Source organism: Pelophylax lessonae (assembly GCF_965119305.1).
Source record: "Pelophylax lessonae genome assembly, chromosome: 4".
Taxonomy (NCBI): Eukaryota; Metazoa; Chordata; class Amphibia; order Anura; family Ranidae; genus Pelophylax; species Pelophylax lessonae.
Genome location: NC_138771.1, coordinates 573994364 through 574012386, shown reverse-complemented (window position 1 = coordinate 574012386; position 18023 = coordinate 573994364). Strand labels below are relative to the sequence as shown.

At 42.0% G+C, this 18023-nt stretch overlaps 1 protein-coding gene across 1 annotated transcript in view; it reads left to right on the top strand.

Annotated features, from left to right (window-relative positions):
* The window catches only part of PLEKHA2 (pleckstrin homology domain containing A2), a 161627-nt gene that overhangs the window by 126549 nt on the left and 17055 nt on the right, over positions 1 to 18023 (top strand). The window contains exon 9 of the mRNA XM_082255228.1: positions 342 to 412. Coding sequence (XP_082111354.1) covers positions 342 to 412 — 71 coding nt within the window. The remainder of the gene's footprint in view (positions 1 to 341; positions 413 to 18023) is intronic.

Below are 18023 nucleotides of genomic sequence, written 5' to 3'. Positions count from 1 at the left end.
TTAGAGTCAGATACTTTCCCCGGCACCCCTGTCAAGTGTCATTCCTACCTGTTCCTATTCTGGCAAGTTCTTCATGGTGAATTCTTCCTGGTGCTGCACTTTCTTTTTTTAAAAAAATCCTCCCAGACAGGCTCTGCAATCTCTGTTAATGGGATTGATGGATTATTGATCTGCATTGTACATCCATTAGTGATATTTCCTTTTCTAGAAAATGTTTTAGTGGTATTTCCCATTACTTATATCAGAGATCTTGTTAAGTTTCGCCATCCTGCACCTTTTTTGATAATCAGATAAGTGTCTTATATCTATGATCAATCTTACTTTTACATTTTAATCTTTAGGACCGCGATCCTCTGCGCACTATACGCCTTAGAGATATTTTGAAGACCCATGAGTGCCTAGTTAAGTCAGGGTAAGTGTCCTTTTATCCTTGGCAACTAGCATAGATGTGTGCAGGGAGTGTGCCAGGTGTGCCTTAGGCACACCCTAATCAATCTTTGCCGTGCAGGTTTCCCCTACTGCCCAGGCTTCCCCCTGTGTTGTGCCCCCCTCAGTGCTGCTGTCTTCCCTCCTCTTCTCTCTCCCTGGGTCCTTTTAGGAAGGAGAGCAGGGGAAGGGGCTAGTCAATATGTAATTTATTAGCCCCTTCCTTTTCTAAATGAACATAGTGAACACACTCACTCACTATGTTTAATTTTAGCTGAAGCATAGTATAAAAGTGTTTTACTTACTAAGTAAGTAAGTGTTTAGTATGCTTCAGTTTGTGAATGAACAGGGAGCCGCTCAGAACAGAGCACTTCCTATTCATTCACTGTCCAGTGCAGCTGAGGCTGCAGAGAAAGGCATGTGTGTTTGAGCTTTGGGGAGCACATCCTATAGTAATAGGCTGTGCACACCTATGGCAGCGAGTAAGATCTTATGGGAAAGCTGGGCTTTGGATCTGCCAAAAAATGAAAATGTTTATAAAATACGGCATAGATGTTTCCTATGAGTAATTTTCCTGCTTTGTCATTGTCATTGAATAGTTTAGCAATGATCTTTACCTAGTTTGTTAAAAAAAAGTCTCAGCTTTCATTTATACGGCCGTAAAAAAAAAAAAAAAGAAAGTATTTTTAAATTACAGATCTGAATGCAGCGGCATTGTTTTTAATATAGCCATTCACACAGGTACATGAGTATGAGCTGCTTTGAGATCTGTAACACAGAATCAAAAACTCTGCATACAAGAGCATGCGATTTACCCACTTACGCATTTAAAAGTATGCATTTGTGTTTGTAAATGCGTAAATTAAATCTAAACAAAGCGGAAAAATAAAGCATAATAAAAACAAATTATGCCCCTTCCCCCCCCCTTTTTTTTCCTCTCTCTCTCCTTCTGCCATTCTCCTCCTCTCCCTTTCTCTTTCCTGCTCTTTCTCATACCTTCTCTTTTTGGTACTTCTCTTCTTTACCCTCTCCCCTCTATTATAAACTGCAAAACTTGGAAGAGACAGCTGGGATGGATGACTGAAATAATATTCCGTACATGGGTCATTAAATGCTCTTTGCCTTATTTGCCTATCGCTAACGTTCTTCTTTTATGGCTTGTGCATTATAGTCCATGCTATTGTTCCATGCCTTGTGTTCTATTGGCTTACTTATTTATGTTACTGTGATTTGATGCCTTCACACTTTTGTTTGAAACTATTTGTAATGACTATCACTGTCTACCCACTGTCTTTGGTTCTTTAAATAAAAATATTTGAAAAGAAAAATGATGTACACATAGGTGTCTTTCACATATATACCCAAGTATTTTACTGACTGACATTACGCAGGAATTTTTCTCCCAGAAAACACATATGTAATAACATCAGTAACATTTTTATGGGCATGTGTATGAAGCCTTTAGACTCCATTCACCTGAGCGTATTGTTTTCTGGCATTTTTTTGGGCTTTTTTCAGGTTTTTGGGCTTTTTTCGGGTGTTTTTTATGGCTTTTTTCAGGTGTTTTTTTTTCGGGCTTTTTTCGGGCGTTTTTTTCTGGCTTTTTTCAGGCATTTTTTGCTGGTGTTTGGAGGCAGGCATTGACATCTAACAAAAAAAAGAAGGTCATGTACTTTTTTGAGCTTCAGGTGTTTTGCTTCGGGTGACAAAACGTTCATATGTGAACAGGGGCCATTGAAATGAATGGGATTTTGCTTGTTGGGCATTTTGAGACTTTAGAGATGAGCTTTTTACAAGCTGAAAAACTGCCAGGTGTGAACAGGGCCTTAAAGGAAACTTTCAGCAAGGACACAATTTGCACTATTACTGCAACAATTAAAAGCCATTTTTAACATGACTGTCTTAGGCCCAGATCACACTTTACCAATGCAGTGGTGCCCTATGCACATTTTAGTACATTGTGGCTATTCATTTTTAATGGCAGTGCACCTGTATTTCAACAAGCAGCAATGGAGAACAGAAGACATTACTGTTCATTGACATGCATTGTATTAAGGCTTCATGTATGTACAGCCTACTTTGACCATCGGCTGCGTAAAAACGTAGCAAAATCGTGGAACCCGATTCTTCTGCGTTCAGGAGAGGGAGGTTGAGGCTCCCCTAATTGCAGAAGCTCCTAAACTCTGGTAAAAGCAGTGTACATTGACACATAGGGGATGATTTACTAAAGCCAAATAGACTGTGCACTTTGCAAAGTGCAATTGCACTCTGCAAGTGCAGTTGCTCTAAAATTTAGTAAATGAGGTAAAGGTCCACTTTGCACAAAATACCCAATCACGTGCCAGAAAAACAAAAATAACTGCATTTTTGCTTGCACATGATTGGATGACAGAAGTCAGCAGAGCTTCTGCTCATTTACTAAGCTCTGGAGCAACTGCACCTTGCAAAGTGCACAGTGGCTTTTAGGGAGTTGAGAAAAAAAAAAAAACCCGCCAAAAGCGTCTAAACTCAGGTTTAGTAGCTGTAGTGCACATAAAGCTTAAAAAGAGTGAGGTGAAGTTTTTGGCTGTGCTGGTGCACTGTGGTAATGTATTGAAAAAGAAAAGGCTGCTGTTACCCAATACCTGTTAACACATGACATATTGCATGTCATTGTCTGTGTATTACCGCATCGCACAGGTTTGCTCCCAGCCTTAGTGTTCCGTATTTTGATTACTGCATTTCATATACAGATTTGTAAAGGTTTCCAAAAATAAGTGGCATATTCCCCCTTTTTAACATTTCTCATTCATTCCTTTATGCCCCTTGGCCAGCAAAGCAGGCCCCTCCTGCCCTACATTTAAGGAGTAAAAAGTCGGGCGGAAATGTGTTGGCTGAACAGTGGTTGCATCTAATCAGAAGCAGCTCCTGTTTGGGAATTCTGACAGCTGCCACCCCCGGCTGTCAGACTACAGTAGGCCAGAGTGGGATTCGTCCACCTGCACTGTATACATCTATCAGTGTATGTTCACTCCAGAAAAAAAGATGATAGCACGTTGGTAATAGTAATCATTGCAACTTACAATATTCTCTACCAGAAAAAAGGGGCATTTCACAGGCTTTGCAAGTTGCATCACCTGCCAAACATTGTATGCAGAATCAAAATCAACACAAAGCAACGTAATGTGTGTACCAAACCATTCATTATTTATGTAAGGAGCTAGCATTTGTTTAACAAAATTTTTGGAAGGCTATTTTAATATGATGCAAATACCTGTTTTAATGCCCATGTGAATGAGGCCTAAAAGTTTACATGTGTAGCACAACCTCTCTCCTCCAAAGGAGTCACTATAGTGAGCTGGTCCCTCTTCAGTGAGGGAGAAACAAATTCACAGCACCACAGGACAGCTAGACACCCTCCTCCATTTCCATTGGGTACTCTTCAATGAGCTGTCCAGACCAAAATTCCAGCCCAGGCTTTGAAATAGCCCCCCCAGCTAAGCTGCAGCTGGAACCTCGATGACCCTTCAACAACGTTCCAGCAGACTGCCCAAAAGGGCGGCGGCTGCTCCTGCAGGACCAACATAACTACTGATCCAGACACCAAACTATTTATGGGCTTTCCAGCCACCTACTGGACACATCTTCCCATGGACTGACTGGGTCCCCCTTGCCCTTCTGTCTTTCCTCACAGTGCAATTCCAGAACCCTCTAGAATGCAGGGAGAAATAATCAGATCATCAGCCTGTGAAACACTGAGCAGGCTAAAGTAATCAACCACTGCTCCACTGGCTGAAAGAAGCCAAACTAAACTTGTTTAACATCCTAAAACCCAACTAGAAGGTTGCTATACCTGTACTAGAATGAATATAGAGGCTGTCTTTGCTATACTCATTTCTGAAATGCTAATTACCTGGCTTTCTCTGGCTTTAATAATCTAAGAGACACTGATAAAGAACAAACACCCAAATCAGGAAAATCAGAGTGACATCTGAAATACTGGTCTGCCTAATGATTCAGTGAGGCAGTGACTCGTATTATCAGACGGGGGAGATCAGCAAAGACAGCCTTCGTGCCTACTCTGTATGGGTTTTCTCTAATAGGTTTAATCCTATAGGTTATTTAAAATTCCTTTGCATAAAGCAGTTTATGAAACGGACGTCATTCGTGTTTATTGGCCCTTTAAACCCATCTGCCTGTACACTGCTTTTAGCTGAATTCCTATAAATGTGAACAGATCTTCCTGCATAGCCAGTGACTCTCATTATTCAGTGCAGCAATGCCTTATGAAATGAGCAGCTTCCTCTATACAGAGATGTAAACCACAGCGCACAGGATGTCTTATTTAGTCTGCCTCACCTTTCTGTATTTCCTACATATGGAACCACATGAAGCACACTAGACACAGAGATCGCACCTACTGCCCACAGCGTGACGGCTGCTAAGGAGGTCACTAGGGTTGTAGGAGCCCACGTCTCTCTCCTAGCAGCACAAACAACCTTGGACATGGCATTGAGCCATCAGTGCAATATATAGGTACAAAGCAGCACTCATGTCAGAATAACTGGTGTTGGCACTATGACTACAAGTGGAAAGTGATTTGTATGTGCTAAAGCAGAACTCCTGCCAAATAGGTAAATACAAAGTATAGGCCCTATGCATACTGTGTGTTTAGCCCTGATGCATGAGGCTCCGGCGTTTAGGTACAGACAGAAGGCACAGGTGCATTGTCCAACCTTGATGCCGACAGCTGTCTTGCGCTACAAGAGGCTGACAGCTGCTGTGGCTGGATGGGGCTGGACGGTGCACCGATTGGTATTTACATTTAGTGCAGCATGTGCCCAGTAACAATTGCCCAGAGTGCTGTCTGCTTGTGTTCCAGGCATTCATTCCTGGGTGCAAATGGCACTAAATGCATGTACCGCTCAGTGCACCATCCAGCCCCATCCAGCCGCACAGCTATCAGCCTCTAATAGAGTTTGTTGTACTGAGGAGCGCCTGGTAGAAAAGTACACGTCATTTGAAAGAATTTTTGAAACATTTAATGGTTAAGAGCATCAAATACAGCCAAAGCGTTCCGGGGTTAAAAAGGCCCCCCCCCCCCTCCTTCAGGGCTTGAGCAGATGATGTTAACCACTTGACCTCCGAAACATTTATCTCCCTTCCTGACCAGGCCATTTTTTGCAATCCGGCACTGCATTACTTTAAATGACAATCGTGGCGGTTGTGCGACGCTGTATCCAAATAAAATTAATGTCCTTTTTCCCCACAAATGGAGCTTTCTTTTGATATTTGGTCACCTCTGCAGTTTTTATTTTTTGCGCTATATACAAAAAAAGAAACAACTATTTTGAAAAAAATAACAATATTTTTTACTTTCTGCTATAAAACATATCCAATAACAAAATTTAAAAAATGTAGTTTCTTCAAAAAAATGAAGGCCAATATGTATTCTGCTACATATTTTCAGTAAAAAAAATCCCCATAATTGTATATTGCTTGGTTTAAGCAAAAATGATAGCATCTACAAACTATAGGTATATATTTTTAAAATCTTTTTACTAGTAATGGAGGCAATCAGCGACTTATAGCAGGATTGCAATATTGCAGCGAGCATTCTGACACTAATTGACACTTTTTGTGGGCCAGTGACACTAATACAGTGATCAGTGCTAAAAAATATACACGGTTACTGTTCTAATGACACTGGCTGGGAATAGGTTAAACATCTGGGCAATCAAAGGGTTAACTGCATGTCTAGCCAGTGTTTTACTACACTGTGTGAGGTGCCTTTACTAGGGGAAGAGAGAGAACTTATTCCCTGCTTTGCAGGGACATATATTCCATCCCTTCCCTCCTGTCTGAACAGCGATCTGCCTGTGTGTAATCACAGTGGAAGCTAGCCGCCGGAGGCGCGCATGTAAGCCCCCTACCCGGAACAGTCGGATCATGTGTATATATGTGATCTGGCGCACAGGTGCCACCCCGTAGCAGTAAAATTACTATAGGGTGGACCTGAAGTGGTTAATACATGACAGAATGCACTAGGGACCCATGGTAAGCCTTGATGAAGACCAACGTCTCCTGACAGCACAAAAGGCAGCCGGCTGAAAGTTAAAGAGTTTGACAGGCTGCCAGCATAGAGGCTGGACGATGCAACTGTATCTTCCACTCACATCTAAACGCCAAACCCTCCGGCACCAGGCCAAAACGGCCAGTGTATGTGGGGTCTAAAACACATACATTACCTGTTCAGATGCCAGCAAGTCTGCATAACCCGAAGTGTTGTGACACCTTCATTCCCCATTGCAGCTTTTCAGCTTCCTGTGTCACCGGTTTGCTTGCTGGATGATAAATGGACATCATCACACCACTTAAGTTAGCCATCCACCTTTAGATATCTCTGGTTCAGCCCAGAAGTTTAGTACCTTAGCAAACCAATTGACATGCAGATTTCGCAGAGACTTTCCAATTAGATTTTTTAAGGCATATCTGAAGCTGCATGTAAAATAAAACCAAAAATTTTCCAAGCTCAACTTACTGATCAGACTGCGCTCAACCGAATTGACCTGTCTAACAATAGGCGTTAAAAACAAGGGTTTAGTCTGCACACATTTGCAAATACATGCGTGAATGTGTGCAGACTAAACCCGTTTTTAACACATACTGTTAGACAGGTCAATTCGGTGGGTTCTGGGCTGGTCGGTAAGTTGAGCTTGGAAATTCTTTGGTTTTATTTGACATATGTCGCCCTTCCAGTGCTCCTTGCTGCAAAGGCCAGTTATAGGTGGGGGCAGTGACCATTTTGTGTATTGAAGCAACATGTAAGTCTCTAGGTAGGTGGACGTGTGTTACTTTATCACAGAAGATCTGCTTTAATGCAGGAGAATCCAAACATTATATGTATAACTATCTCTCTAAGATGCTGAAGGGCAAGATGGCCTTATTGGAGTTCAGTTTTTTTTTCAGATACACCGGTGATGGACTAAACTCTCTTCTGTGGTATAACACAAATGATCTGAAGAAGCTTTCTATTCAGCTTCAGATTTGCTGGAGTTTCCAGCTACAAAAATTTGAGTGATTGAAAAGTTTAACTATAATTTAGAAAAGAACTCCCCCCAGTGGTGTAGTGCATGAATTGCAAATAAAATGAAAATTCATAGAAGTATTAAAGCCCAGCTCGGGGGAATCTGAACATTCCTCCTTGCAGTAGGGCTGTGCAAGCACTTACAAGGGTTAACTACTTGTTAACATGCAAAACAAACAGTGTGGTATAAATTAGAACACATACAGTTCCTTTAGGCTCCCTGCTAATGGGGTTTAAATACCTCTCTCATTAAAATGGTTCTGCTATACATTTTCCAACAGTTCTTGGTTACCCATGGCAACTGCTCTTCAACTCCAACTCTCCTGGCAAGTTAACCCTTCATAGTGACCTTGCTTTGTACCCCATGTGTGCTTTACAGTCCTTGTATTATGCATCAATTGAGTAACTTCAGACCAGGCTTAGAGCATTTTTAAAGCCTTGAGCCCCCGTTCACATTCGGCTGATTTGACATGCGATTTGACATGACAAATCACATGCCAAATCGTAGCCTTTTGCCAGCAATGGCATCGTCTGAATTGGTGCGACACAGACTTTGCGGCGCCACACCGATTTCCAAAAGTAGTTCCTGCAGTACTATTGGCGACTTCGGGGGCGATTTCAATAGACATCTGTGCATGAACCTGCACAGATGTCTCTCAAATTGCCCCCGAAGTCAGACTAAAATGGTGGTTTGAAATCGCGCGAGTTCAGCTGAACTCGAATGATTTCAAACCTGCATTCAGTGTGAACCTAGGCCTAACTGAAACTTTTCTTGTGGCAATATGCAAACAACTAAAATGCCGTTCCATCCCTACCTACTGAAACTAGCTGAGACTGCCCCGACATACCTTAGAAGGTGTAAGCCCACAGTTTGTGTCCTCCAAAAGCTTGGCAGGTGCTCCAATGTTCTGGTGTTCTGTGGGACTACATAGTGCAGAAGCCCTTTCACAGGATCCCATGTGCCGCAGCGGCTCGAGAGCCCTGGATTCCGCCTCCCCCCTCAATAAATATGAACAGGGAAGGATAGCAGGGCCCAAAAAGCCCGGGAAAGGTGTCCAAACCCAGTTAACCCCTTCTCAGCCTGGGCAGGCTAACTACCTTACTAGGCAAAAACACTTATTGTAGGCAACCATCCTACACATACTTTCTTTATATGTATCCAAGCAACAATTATAATATGTACTAGTGTCATATTGTATCTAAAATGTTGTACAAACAACATTTCAGATTGTACATAAAAAGCTAATAATGTGACACAAGATAATAGTAAAAGCTGCGGAGATGAAAAAAAAAGAAAATTAAACCTGAATTCCAGGTATGGCAATTTTTACATAGTTACAGTTGTCCAGCTTGGACCAATGTAAGTAAGCATGTGCCATACCTGTGAGAGTCCCCAAGAAGCTGGAGATCACTGGTAGGCCCAGCTACTACAGTAATTGATGCTATCTTCCGGGTCCTGTGCCAAGAGGCTGCTCTGCTGCCTACTGAATACAAAATGGGGCTCGGCACGGGTCCCATTCAGGGAACACTTTGCATTTTCTCCATGAATGCAAAATGTTCTCTGATCGAATGGGGTGGAGATTGAGATGTCATTACCACACCTCTCCACCTTGTCCAGTCAATTGAGAAAATGCAAAGTGTTCCCCAAATGATATCAGTGCTGACTGAGCAACTCCCTGTGTTCACAATGCAGCAGGGCAGCTGCTCAGCATGGGACCAGAAGCAAGTGAGATCACTGGAGTAGTGGTGTCTACTACAGTGATTTACAGCTTCCACAGGGATCCCACAGGTATGGCACATACATAATTACATTGGTCCAAGTTGGTCTTATGTAACTATGTAAAAATTGCCATACCTAAACTTCAGCTTTAAACACAGCACTGTGGCAAGATGTGTAGTACAAAGTACAAACAACACTTATTACAAAGAAAAGAAAATAACACCCAACCAGGAGGAGACAGGACACGGGTATAAAGATATTGAAGTCCAAGGACTGACCTTTCAGGGTACAAACTTACCTCTTCATTAGGGTGAGCCATTAAATAGGTCTGTTTGGACCCGAAGAGTCAGTGAGCTCCATTCACAAAGCGGTATCTTTACTGCATCCGAGAATGCAGTAAGATACCACATAGCATTTTTCAAAAAGTTTTTTAGCATTCACTAAAAAAATGCTACTAAAATACTGAATTAGTTATTTTATTAAGTCATGTGGTGTTATAGTAGTGAAAGCCTGTGGTAATTTACCGCCAGCAGTAGCTGGTGTCCTTACCACAGGCTGTCACTAGCTGGTTCCTAAGGAGCAGGCGGCCGCAGGCATCCTTACCACCCAGTAACTGTCATGGTTGTTAAGGAGCAGGACTCCCCACCGACAGCTTAATGTAAAAAAAAAAAAAAATCCGGCAATAAAAATTATGGAAAAATAAAGTGTGGGGTACCCCCCAATCCATACCAGGCCCCCACGCTAAAGTGTAAAAAAAAACGCCCCCCCTAAAGATCCATACCAGACCCGAAGGGCCTGGTATTGATTGGGGGAACCCAATCATAATTTTTATTGTCTGAATTCTTTTCTTATCTGAGCATGCAGCCTGCCAGGTCCCCCCCCCCCCCATGTGAATGAGTATGGAGTACATAGCACCCCTACTCATTAATAAAAAAAAAAAATGTGTAGTGTAAAAAAAGACTATGGGGTACTATGGTACATACTCATTGACATGGGGTAGCAGGGATCTGGGGGCTTCCCGGATCCTATAAGCTCCTCGCCTGCAGACCCCCACAGCCATTGGCCAGGGTTGTGGGGAAGAGCCCCCCTGCCCCAAAGCACACCCCCATGTTGAGGGCCTGTGGCCTGGTATGGTTCAGAGTGGGGGGGGGGTGCTCACTCGTCCCCTCCCCTTCCTGGCCTGCCAGGCTGCGTGCTCGGATAAGGGTCTGGTATAGATTTGGGGGGCCTTACACCATGTTTTTTTTTTTTACACTTTAGTGTGGGAGTTCCCCTCGAAATCCTGACAAGATCTGAATGGCCTGGTGTAGAGTGGAGTGGGGGCCATGACGTTTTTTTCTTAACTTATATAATAAACATTTTTTATTTATTTTTTTACATTCCTCGCTGACAGCTGATGGCTCATCGGCTGTTGAGGATGCGGTGGCCACCCCCTCTTTAACAGGGGGTGGCCACTGATTGTTAAGGATGCAGGCGGCTACCGGTTCCTTAAATATCACATGCAGTATTTGGGAAAACACCTAAATACTGCATGTGATCTAGTTCTGTGTATGGAGCCCAGTATCTTTATTCCAATACATTGGGACAGTTTATTTGGTGGGTCTATTATCGTTATTCTAAATTTTGCTTATTTTCCTGCCTTGTGAAATGCTGTGTACTGTATATGTGCTGATCCCCTGGAGTCAGGCTGACACGAGGTGTGGAGGTGGGTGGTTGAAGTGTGGACATAGAACACAGAGGACATACTGATACTGTCCAGTCCCTCTTTCCGCACTCGCCCAGTCATCTCTCTCCAGCATGTGCCCAGCAATCACACATCATCCAGTAAACATAATTACTGGAACGTCATAATTACTTCCTGCGTCAGTGAAGTCACGTCTAGCGAGATGTCACACACAGCCTTGGCCTTGATTCTAAGAAATGTCATCACTTCTAACCACAAGAATGAAGTTATCTCCACATCAGACTTGTTAAGCAAGTTATACAGTTTAGTAATTATGTTTTACTTCTTTGTTATGATCATTTGTGTTATTAGTCGTGCTGTATGCCACTCACTTATAATACTTTTTTTGCTGAAGAATGCTATAGTATACATGTCTCCTGATATATATACAGGATAGATAGTGTTTGTTTGTCTGTTTTATACAGGATAGATAGATAGATAGATAGATAGATAGATAGATAGATAGATAGATAGATAGATAGATAGATAGATAGATAGATAGATAGATAGATAGATAGATAGATAGATAGATAGATAGATAGATAGATAGATAGATAGATAGATAGATAGATAGATAGACAACCCCAGTTCCAAAAAGGTCTTAAAGCTGTATAAAATCTACATTAAACAGAATGCAACGATTTGCACATCTCATAAACCCATACTTTATTTACAGTACAAAGTTGGGATAGGGCAACAAAAAGCTGGCAAAGTAAGTGGTACTAAAAAGGAAGAGCTGGAAGAACATTTTGCAACTAATTAGGTTAATTGGCAACAGGTCAGTAACATGACTGAGTATAAAAAGGGCATCTTAGAGAGTCAGAACGCCACTGTCTTCTCTGGGCCAAGGGGGAAACTGTTAGACAAAACAAAATTTGCCCTTCTTTTTGGCAACCATGGGCACCGCATCCTCCAGATTAAAGAGGAGAGGAACCTTACAGCTTGTTATCAGCGCTCAGTTCAAAAACCTGCATCTCTGATGGTATGGGGGTACATTAGTGCATATGGAATGGGCAGCTTGTACATCTGGAAAGGCACCATCGGTGCTGAAAGATATATCCAGGTTTTTAGAGCAACATATGCACCTTCCAGACAATGTCATTTTGAGGTAAGGCCTTGCATATTTCAGCACTGCTAACCCACACCCTGCATCTATAACAACAGCATGGCTTTGTAGTGGAAGAGTGCAGGTGCTTAATTGGCCTGTCTGCAGTCCATACCTTTTACCAATTGAAAATATTTGGCACATTTTGAAATGAAAAATAGGACAAGACCCAGGACTGTTGAGTAGTTAGAATTTCTAAACCAGGCAAGAACGGGACAACATTCCTCTCCCAAAACGTCAGCAACTGGTCGCCTCAGGCCCAGACGTGTGTTAAGCAGAGTGTTGTTAAAAGAAGACGGGATGCTACATTGTGGTAAACATGGCCCCGTCCCAACTTTTTGGAAATTGGGGTTGTACTTTGCCAGATTTTGGTTGCCCTGTCCTAACTTTTTGAGACCTATTGCTGCCATAAATTTCAAAATTACCTTATTTTTTTTCTAAAAATTTTACATTTTCTTAATGTAAACATTTAATATGTTTTCTATTTTCTATTAAGAATAAAATATAGATTTATGGGATTTTTAAATCGTTGTAATTTGTAAATCATTTCATTCTATTTTTATGTAGATTTTACACAGCTTCCTAACTGTTATGAAATTTGGGTTGGAAGTTTTGACAAGGCACCACTTGTTGCTTCAATACAATATGTGCGTACCAGCAAGTGCCACTTCCACTGGAATATATATATTTATATACTTTCCAGTGGAAGGGGCATTGGCAGGTACGCAGGTATTTTTAATGAAGCAAACGTTGACTAATAAATCTATTTATGTTGCTTCAATACAAGACTCACGAGTGCCTCTTCCACTGGACTGTTATCATCTACTAGCCCAGAGTACACCCCTGCATTGTTTGCTTTTATCTGAGGGTGATGTCCACCACTGTACTATACATACTTATACAGTGGGTACGGAAAGTATTCAGACCCCCTTAAATTTTTCACTCTTTGTTATATTGCAGCCATTTGCTAAAATCATTTAAGTTCATTCTTCTTCCTCATGAATGTACACACAGCTCCCCATATTGAAGGAAAAACACAGAATTGTTGACATTGTTGCAGATTTATTAAAAAAGAAAAACTGAAATATCACATGGTCCTAAGTATTCAGACCCTTTGCTGTGACACTCATATATTTAACTCAGGTGCTTTCCATTTCTTCTGATCATCCTTGAGATCGTTCTACACCTTCATTTGAGTCCAGCTGTGTTTGATTATACTGATTGGACTTGATTAGGAAAGCCACACACCTGTCTATATAAGACCTTCCAGATCACAATGCATGTCAGAGCAAATGAGAATCATGAGGTCAAAGAAACTGCCTGAAGAGCTCAGAGACAGAATTGTGGCAAGGCACAGATCTGGCCAAGGTTACAAAAAGATTTCTGCTGCACTTAAGGTTCCTAAGAGCACAGTGGCCTCCATAATCCTCAAATGGAAGACGTTTGGGACGACCAGAACCCTTCCTAGAGCTGGCCGTCCGGCCAAACTGAGCTATCGGGGGAGAAGAGCCTTGGTGAGAGAGGTAAAGAAGAACCCAAAGATCACTGTGGCTGAAGCCCCGTACACACGTACCGATCGTCGGCCGACGGAACGTCCTACAAATGTTCGCGGCTGGTGTGTTTGTTGTTTGTCTGTTGAAAAGTGCTCCAAACTTGCCCAGGACATTTGTCTTCCGACAGAAAATGACGTCAGTACGTTCCACGCACGTTCGCCGCTACAAAAGAGGAAGTGAGTGTTTGGCCGTGACCCTTCTGGGCATCTCGCGCTGATTTCGGTAGCATTTGTTTGGTTGACGACATTTCGCTATTTTCCGAGACATCGTTCGAGAATTTATTATGGCGACCGTGAATTCGTCCGTTGCTGTCGTTAGTGTTGGAGTTTTGGCTCTGAGACGACGTACGAGCAATAGGAAGAAGAAGCGGACCTCCTGGACGAAAAATTGGTTGCTTAACCGTGATCAATTTTCTCATATGTCCTTGCTGAGGGAGCTCCAGGAAAATAATCCTGATGACTTCAGGAATTATTTGAGGATGACGGATCCCATCTTTTACCGTCTTCTTGCCCTGGTGTCCCCCTATATTCTGAAGCAGGATACTTGTATGCGGCTTGCAATTACTCCTGAGCAAAGGTTAATTGCGACGTTGAGGTATCTTGCAACAGGGAGAAGCCTGCAGGATCTGAAGTTCACCACAGGCATCTCCCCCCAAGCACTTGGAGTCATCATCCCTGAGACCTGCTCTGCCATCATCAAGGTCTTGCAGAAGGACTATATCAAGGTATGTTTTATTTTTTACATTACATGTATTACTAGTTTCACCTGAATTATGATGTTTTTGGATGTACAGCAATTGACACAGGCCATTATTTGTAAACTACCCTCTGTCCGCATGCACATAGTAGTAAAGATGTAGATTATCTTTAACCATTTGTAAAATTACCCACTAACCACCCCACCATTCTCTCCTATGTGTCCCTAAACGCATTGCCTGTTAACAGTATTTTGAATTTGGGTCATTTTATTGCTTTCCCTCAAACAATTATTCCTTGGCCAATGTTTTAGTACCTAGTTAATGATTTATCTAAAATACATCAGTCCATCCATTCCCACCTATGATTCTGTATGTTTATGTAATGATGTTAAAACCTTCACTGACCACAAGCCCTAATTGATGTATAAATGCCCAGTTTTACTTACCCATCCCCCCACCCACATGCTAAATCTCAAAGTCAGCATATACCAAAGCTCAAGTTCAGAGGTCTTCAAACTATGGCCCACCAGTTGTTCACGAACTTCAATTTCCATCATGCCTAGTCATGTCTGTGAATGTGAGAGAATTACAAGGCCTCATGGGATGTGTAGTTCTGCAACAGCTGGAGGGCCGTAGTTTGTAAATCTCAGCTCTAGCTGGTGAGTATAATGGGCCATACACACTAGAAGATTGTCAGAACAATTTATCCTTCCGATTTACCAAAACCAAATAATATGAGGTCCAACAAACACTTTCAAATCCTATGCAATCTGGTAGGCCCTTGCACTACATAGAAAAGTTAAATCTGCACGAAAAAGTCTTCAGAGAATCTTCTAGTGTGTATGGCCCTTTACAATATAAGAACAATAGGAGGTTGAAAATAAATGTATGTAGATGTTACATCCCCATATCCAAACCTTTGCCTTCCTGTTGTATATTTTTTTAGCAAGTTGCATAAGCATTTAACAGACAACTGTGTGTGTAATTAATAATGTGATGTGCTCAAGCACTAATTTTTTTTTTTTTTTTTTTATTTTTTCCCCACAGTTTCCTTCAAACGCAGAGCAATGGCTGGAGATTTCTGATCAATTTCTGGAGAAGTGGAATTTTCCCAATTGTGGGGGTGCTATTGATGGGAAGCACGTCCGCATTGTCCCCCCTCCGAATTCCGGCACATTTTATTATAATTATAAAGGTTTTTTTAGTATAGTCATGCTAGCCATAGTTAATGCAAACTATGAGTTTATTTTTTTGGATATTGGCAAAAATGGCCGCAATTCGGATGGGGGAGTTATTGATCAGACGGAGTTCGCTCGTCGTCTAAAGAACGGCACTCTGAACCTGCCATCCAGGGAGCAAACTGTTGAGGGTATGAGCTTTGTGTTTATCGCAGATGAGGCTTTTGCGCTTGGGGAGCATCTCATGAAGCCCTACCCTCAGAGGAACCTCACCCCAGACCAAAGGATTTACAACTACCGGTTGTCCAGAGCTCGCAGAGTTGTGGAGAATGCCTTCGGGATAATGGCCAACCGGTTCCGGATATTCCTGACGTCCATAAACCTGGCACTGTACAAAGTGGATAATGTGGTCTTGTGTTGCTGCATTTTGCACAACTTCCTACGCAGGAATGCACAAAATTATGTCTTGCAGCAACTGGATACTGACCCTGCTATGCCAGGTACAAGTGGAGAGGCCCAACCTTCTAACCAAGTGGAGTCCATGACGTCAATGGAAGTTGGACGGTCAGCATTGGCATCACACAGGGCCCGTCAGATCCGCCAGGAATATCTGGACTATTTCGTGGGGAGAGGAGCTGTGTCCTGGCAGCAATCACTGTCACAAACACATTAATCTTGTTAAAGATTGGACACACAAGATAAATGTCAGAGATATATTATTTTTCAACACATTAAACAAAAATTGCAATGATTCTGTATTGTGGATTATAATCATTTGGGCACATATGCCAAACACAATTATTTGGGTTAATCATGTGTTATATATGTGTGACTTTGGAAGGGTTAATACATTCATCAGTGTGTTTCTTGACTGTAGTCTCTCACCAGCTGATCCAAAGTGATGATGGCCATGTGTTATTTTTTAGCCAGTGGTGTAAATACAAGGGCCTTCTGCACCCCACAAAATGTACACAAACCCTGTCACATTGAGAACTAGGTCACACCCAAGGTTCATCTAATGTCACCTTATATTGGTGTTCATTGTCCAGAAGTTGCCCATACTATATATTTCAGATAATACATTAGGGTATTAACAAAGTACCTACACCTGTTATGTTGTGTTCATTTATGACATCCTTCTCACTGCCCACCAATGTTAGGATATGTCAGTGTTATGTGAAACTTGATCATTGTTCATCTCAAAGTGTTATATATATACAGGTAATGGAAAGTGAACTAGAGCAACGAACAAGCAATACACTATAGATTACACTGATCTCCCTACACTGATTGCTACTGGCAATATCAATGCCATATTGAATCCTAGGACTGCTAGTACCTTGAGTGTTGAGTCACACTTATGCGATGCGGGAAGTCTGCGACTTTGCAGCCTTCCAGCATTGCATAAGGGTGACCCGCCACTTACTTTTTCCACAGGATTGTATTCCACAAGTGTTAAGCACTGTGCGATCCAATCCAGATACATCAGAAATAAAGGGTCATGTGCGACTTGTATGCGTGTTCAGTGCGAATGTAGCCATACAAAGTGTATGTCTCAATTCACACTGCACATCTGATGGCATGTAATATCGTAGCGCACTGCTCCTTTATTACATGCGATCAGATGTTCATGCGAAAATCAGCTATACAGTTTGTATGGCTCAATTCGCACTGCACTCGCACAAAAGTCGCACATGATGCATTTATTCAGCCGCATCAGGATAGGATCGCACAGTCGTTCAAACTTGTGTGCTCCGATCCTGTGTGAAATGTCAGATCGCACTGTGATATGCGTTAAAACTGGGGGTATCTTTAACATTTCATTGACACCTCCAGCAACTTGCATATGGCAGTGTCCAAAATGCTTTCATTAACATGTAAGTATGTGAATAGGACAGCCATCATACATTTAGTGCTTCTTTACACAGCTTTAGACCTCGACCCCCCAACGAAAGTCTAATAAAGAATTGAACACACATTGTTGAATGTAAAAATGTTTTAGTATCAAACATTCACAGGGTTAGGGTTAGGGTTAGGGTTAGGGTTAGGGTTAGGGTTAGGGTTAGGGTTAGGGTTAGGGTTAGGGTTAGGGTGTTGGAAAGTGCTTTTCCCAAACTTGGGTACACTCTTTAACATCTGAGTGTCATAAAACTGGCCTAAAATATTATATAAAAATGGGAACATCCCAATACAAACTGTAAAAAATTTTATAATAATTATTTTTAAAATTTGGCAAGCATGTCCACAAAATCACGCATCTTTCCTTGCAATGCCGTTGCAGTCTCTTTTATTTGCTCGAGGTCTGAGCAGCATTGAAGAGCCTCACGGGTCAATTTGGCCAATGTGCAAGTGTGTAATACATGATCTGGAAAATAAAATACAACGGAGTCAATGTGAATCACCTACATGAGGTCATAATATAGAAACATTTGGTGTGCAGGTAATCTTTAAATTCCTCTCGAGTTAATACCTACCCTGTTCTTATGCTCTTTTGCCCTAGGCTCTTCATCTTCCTCCTGACCTCTTCCAATGCTGTTGCTGATGATTCTGCCGGT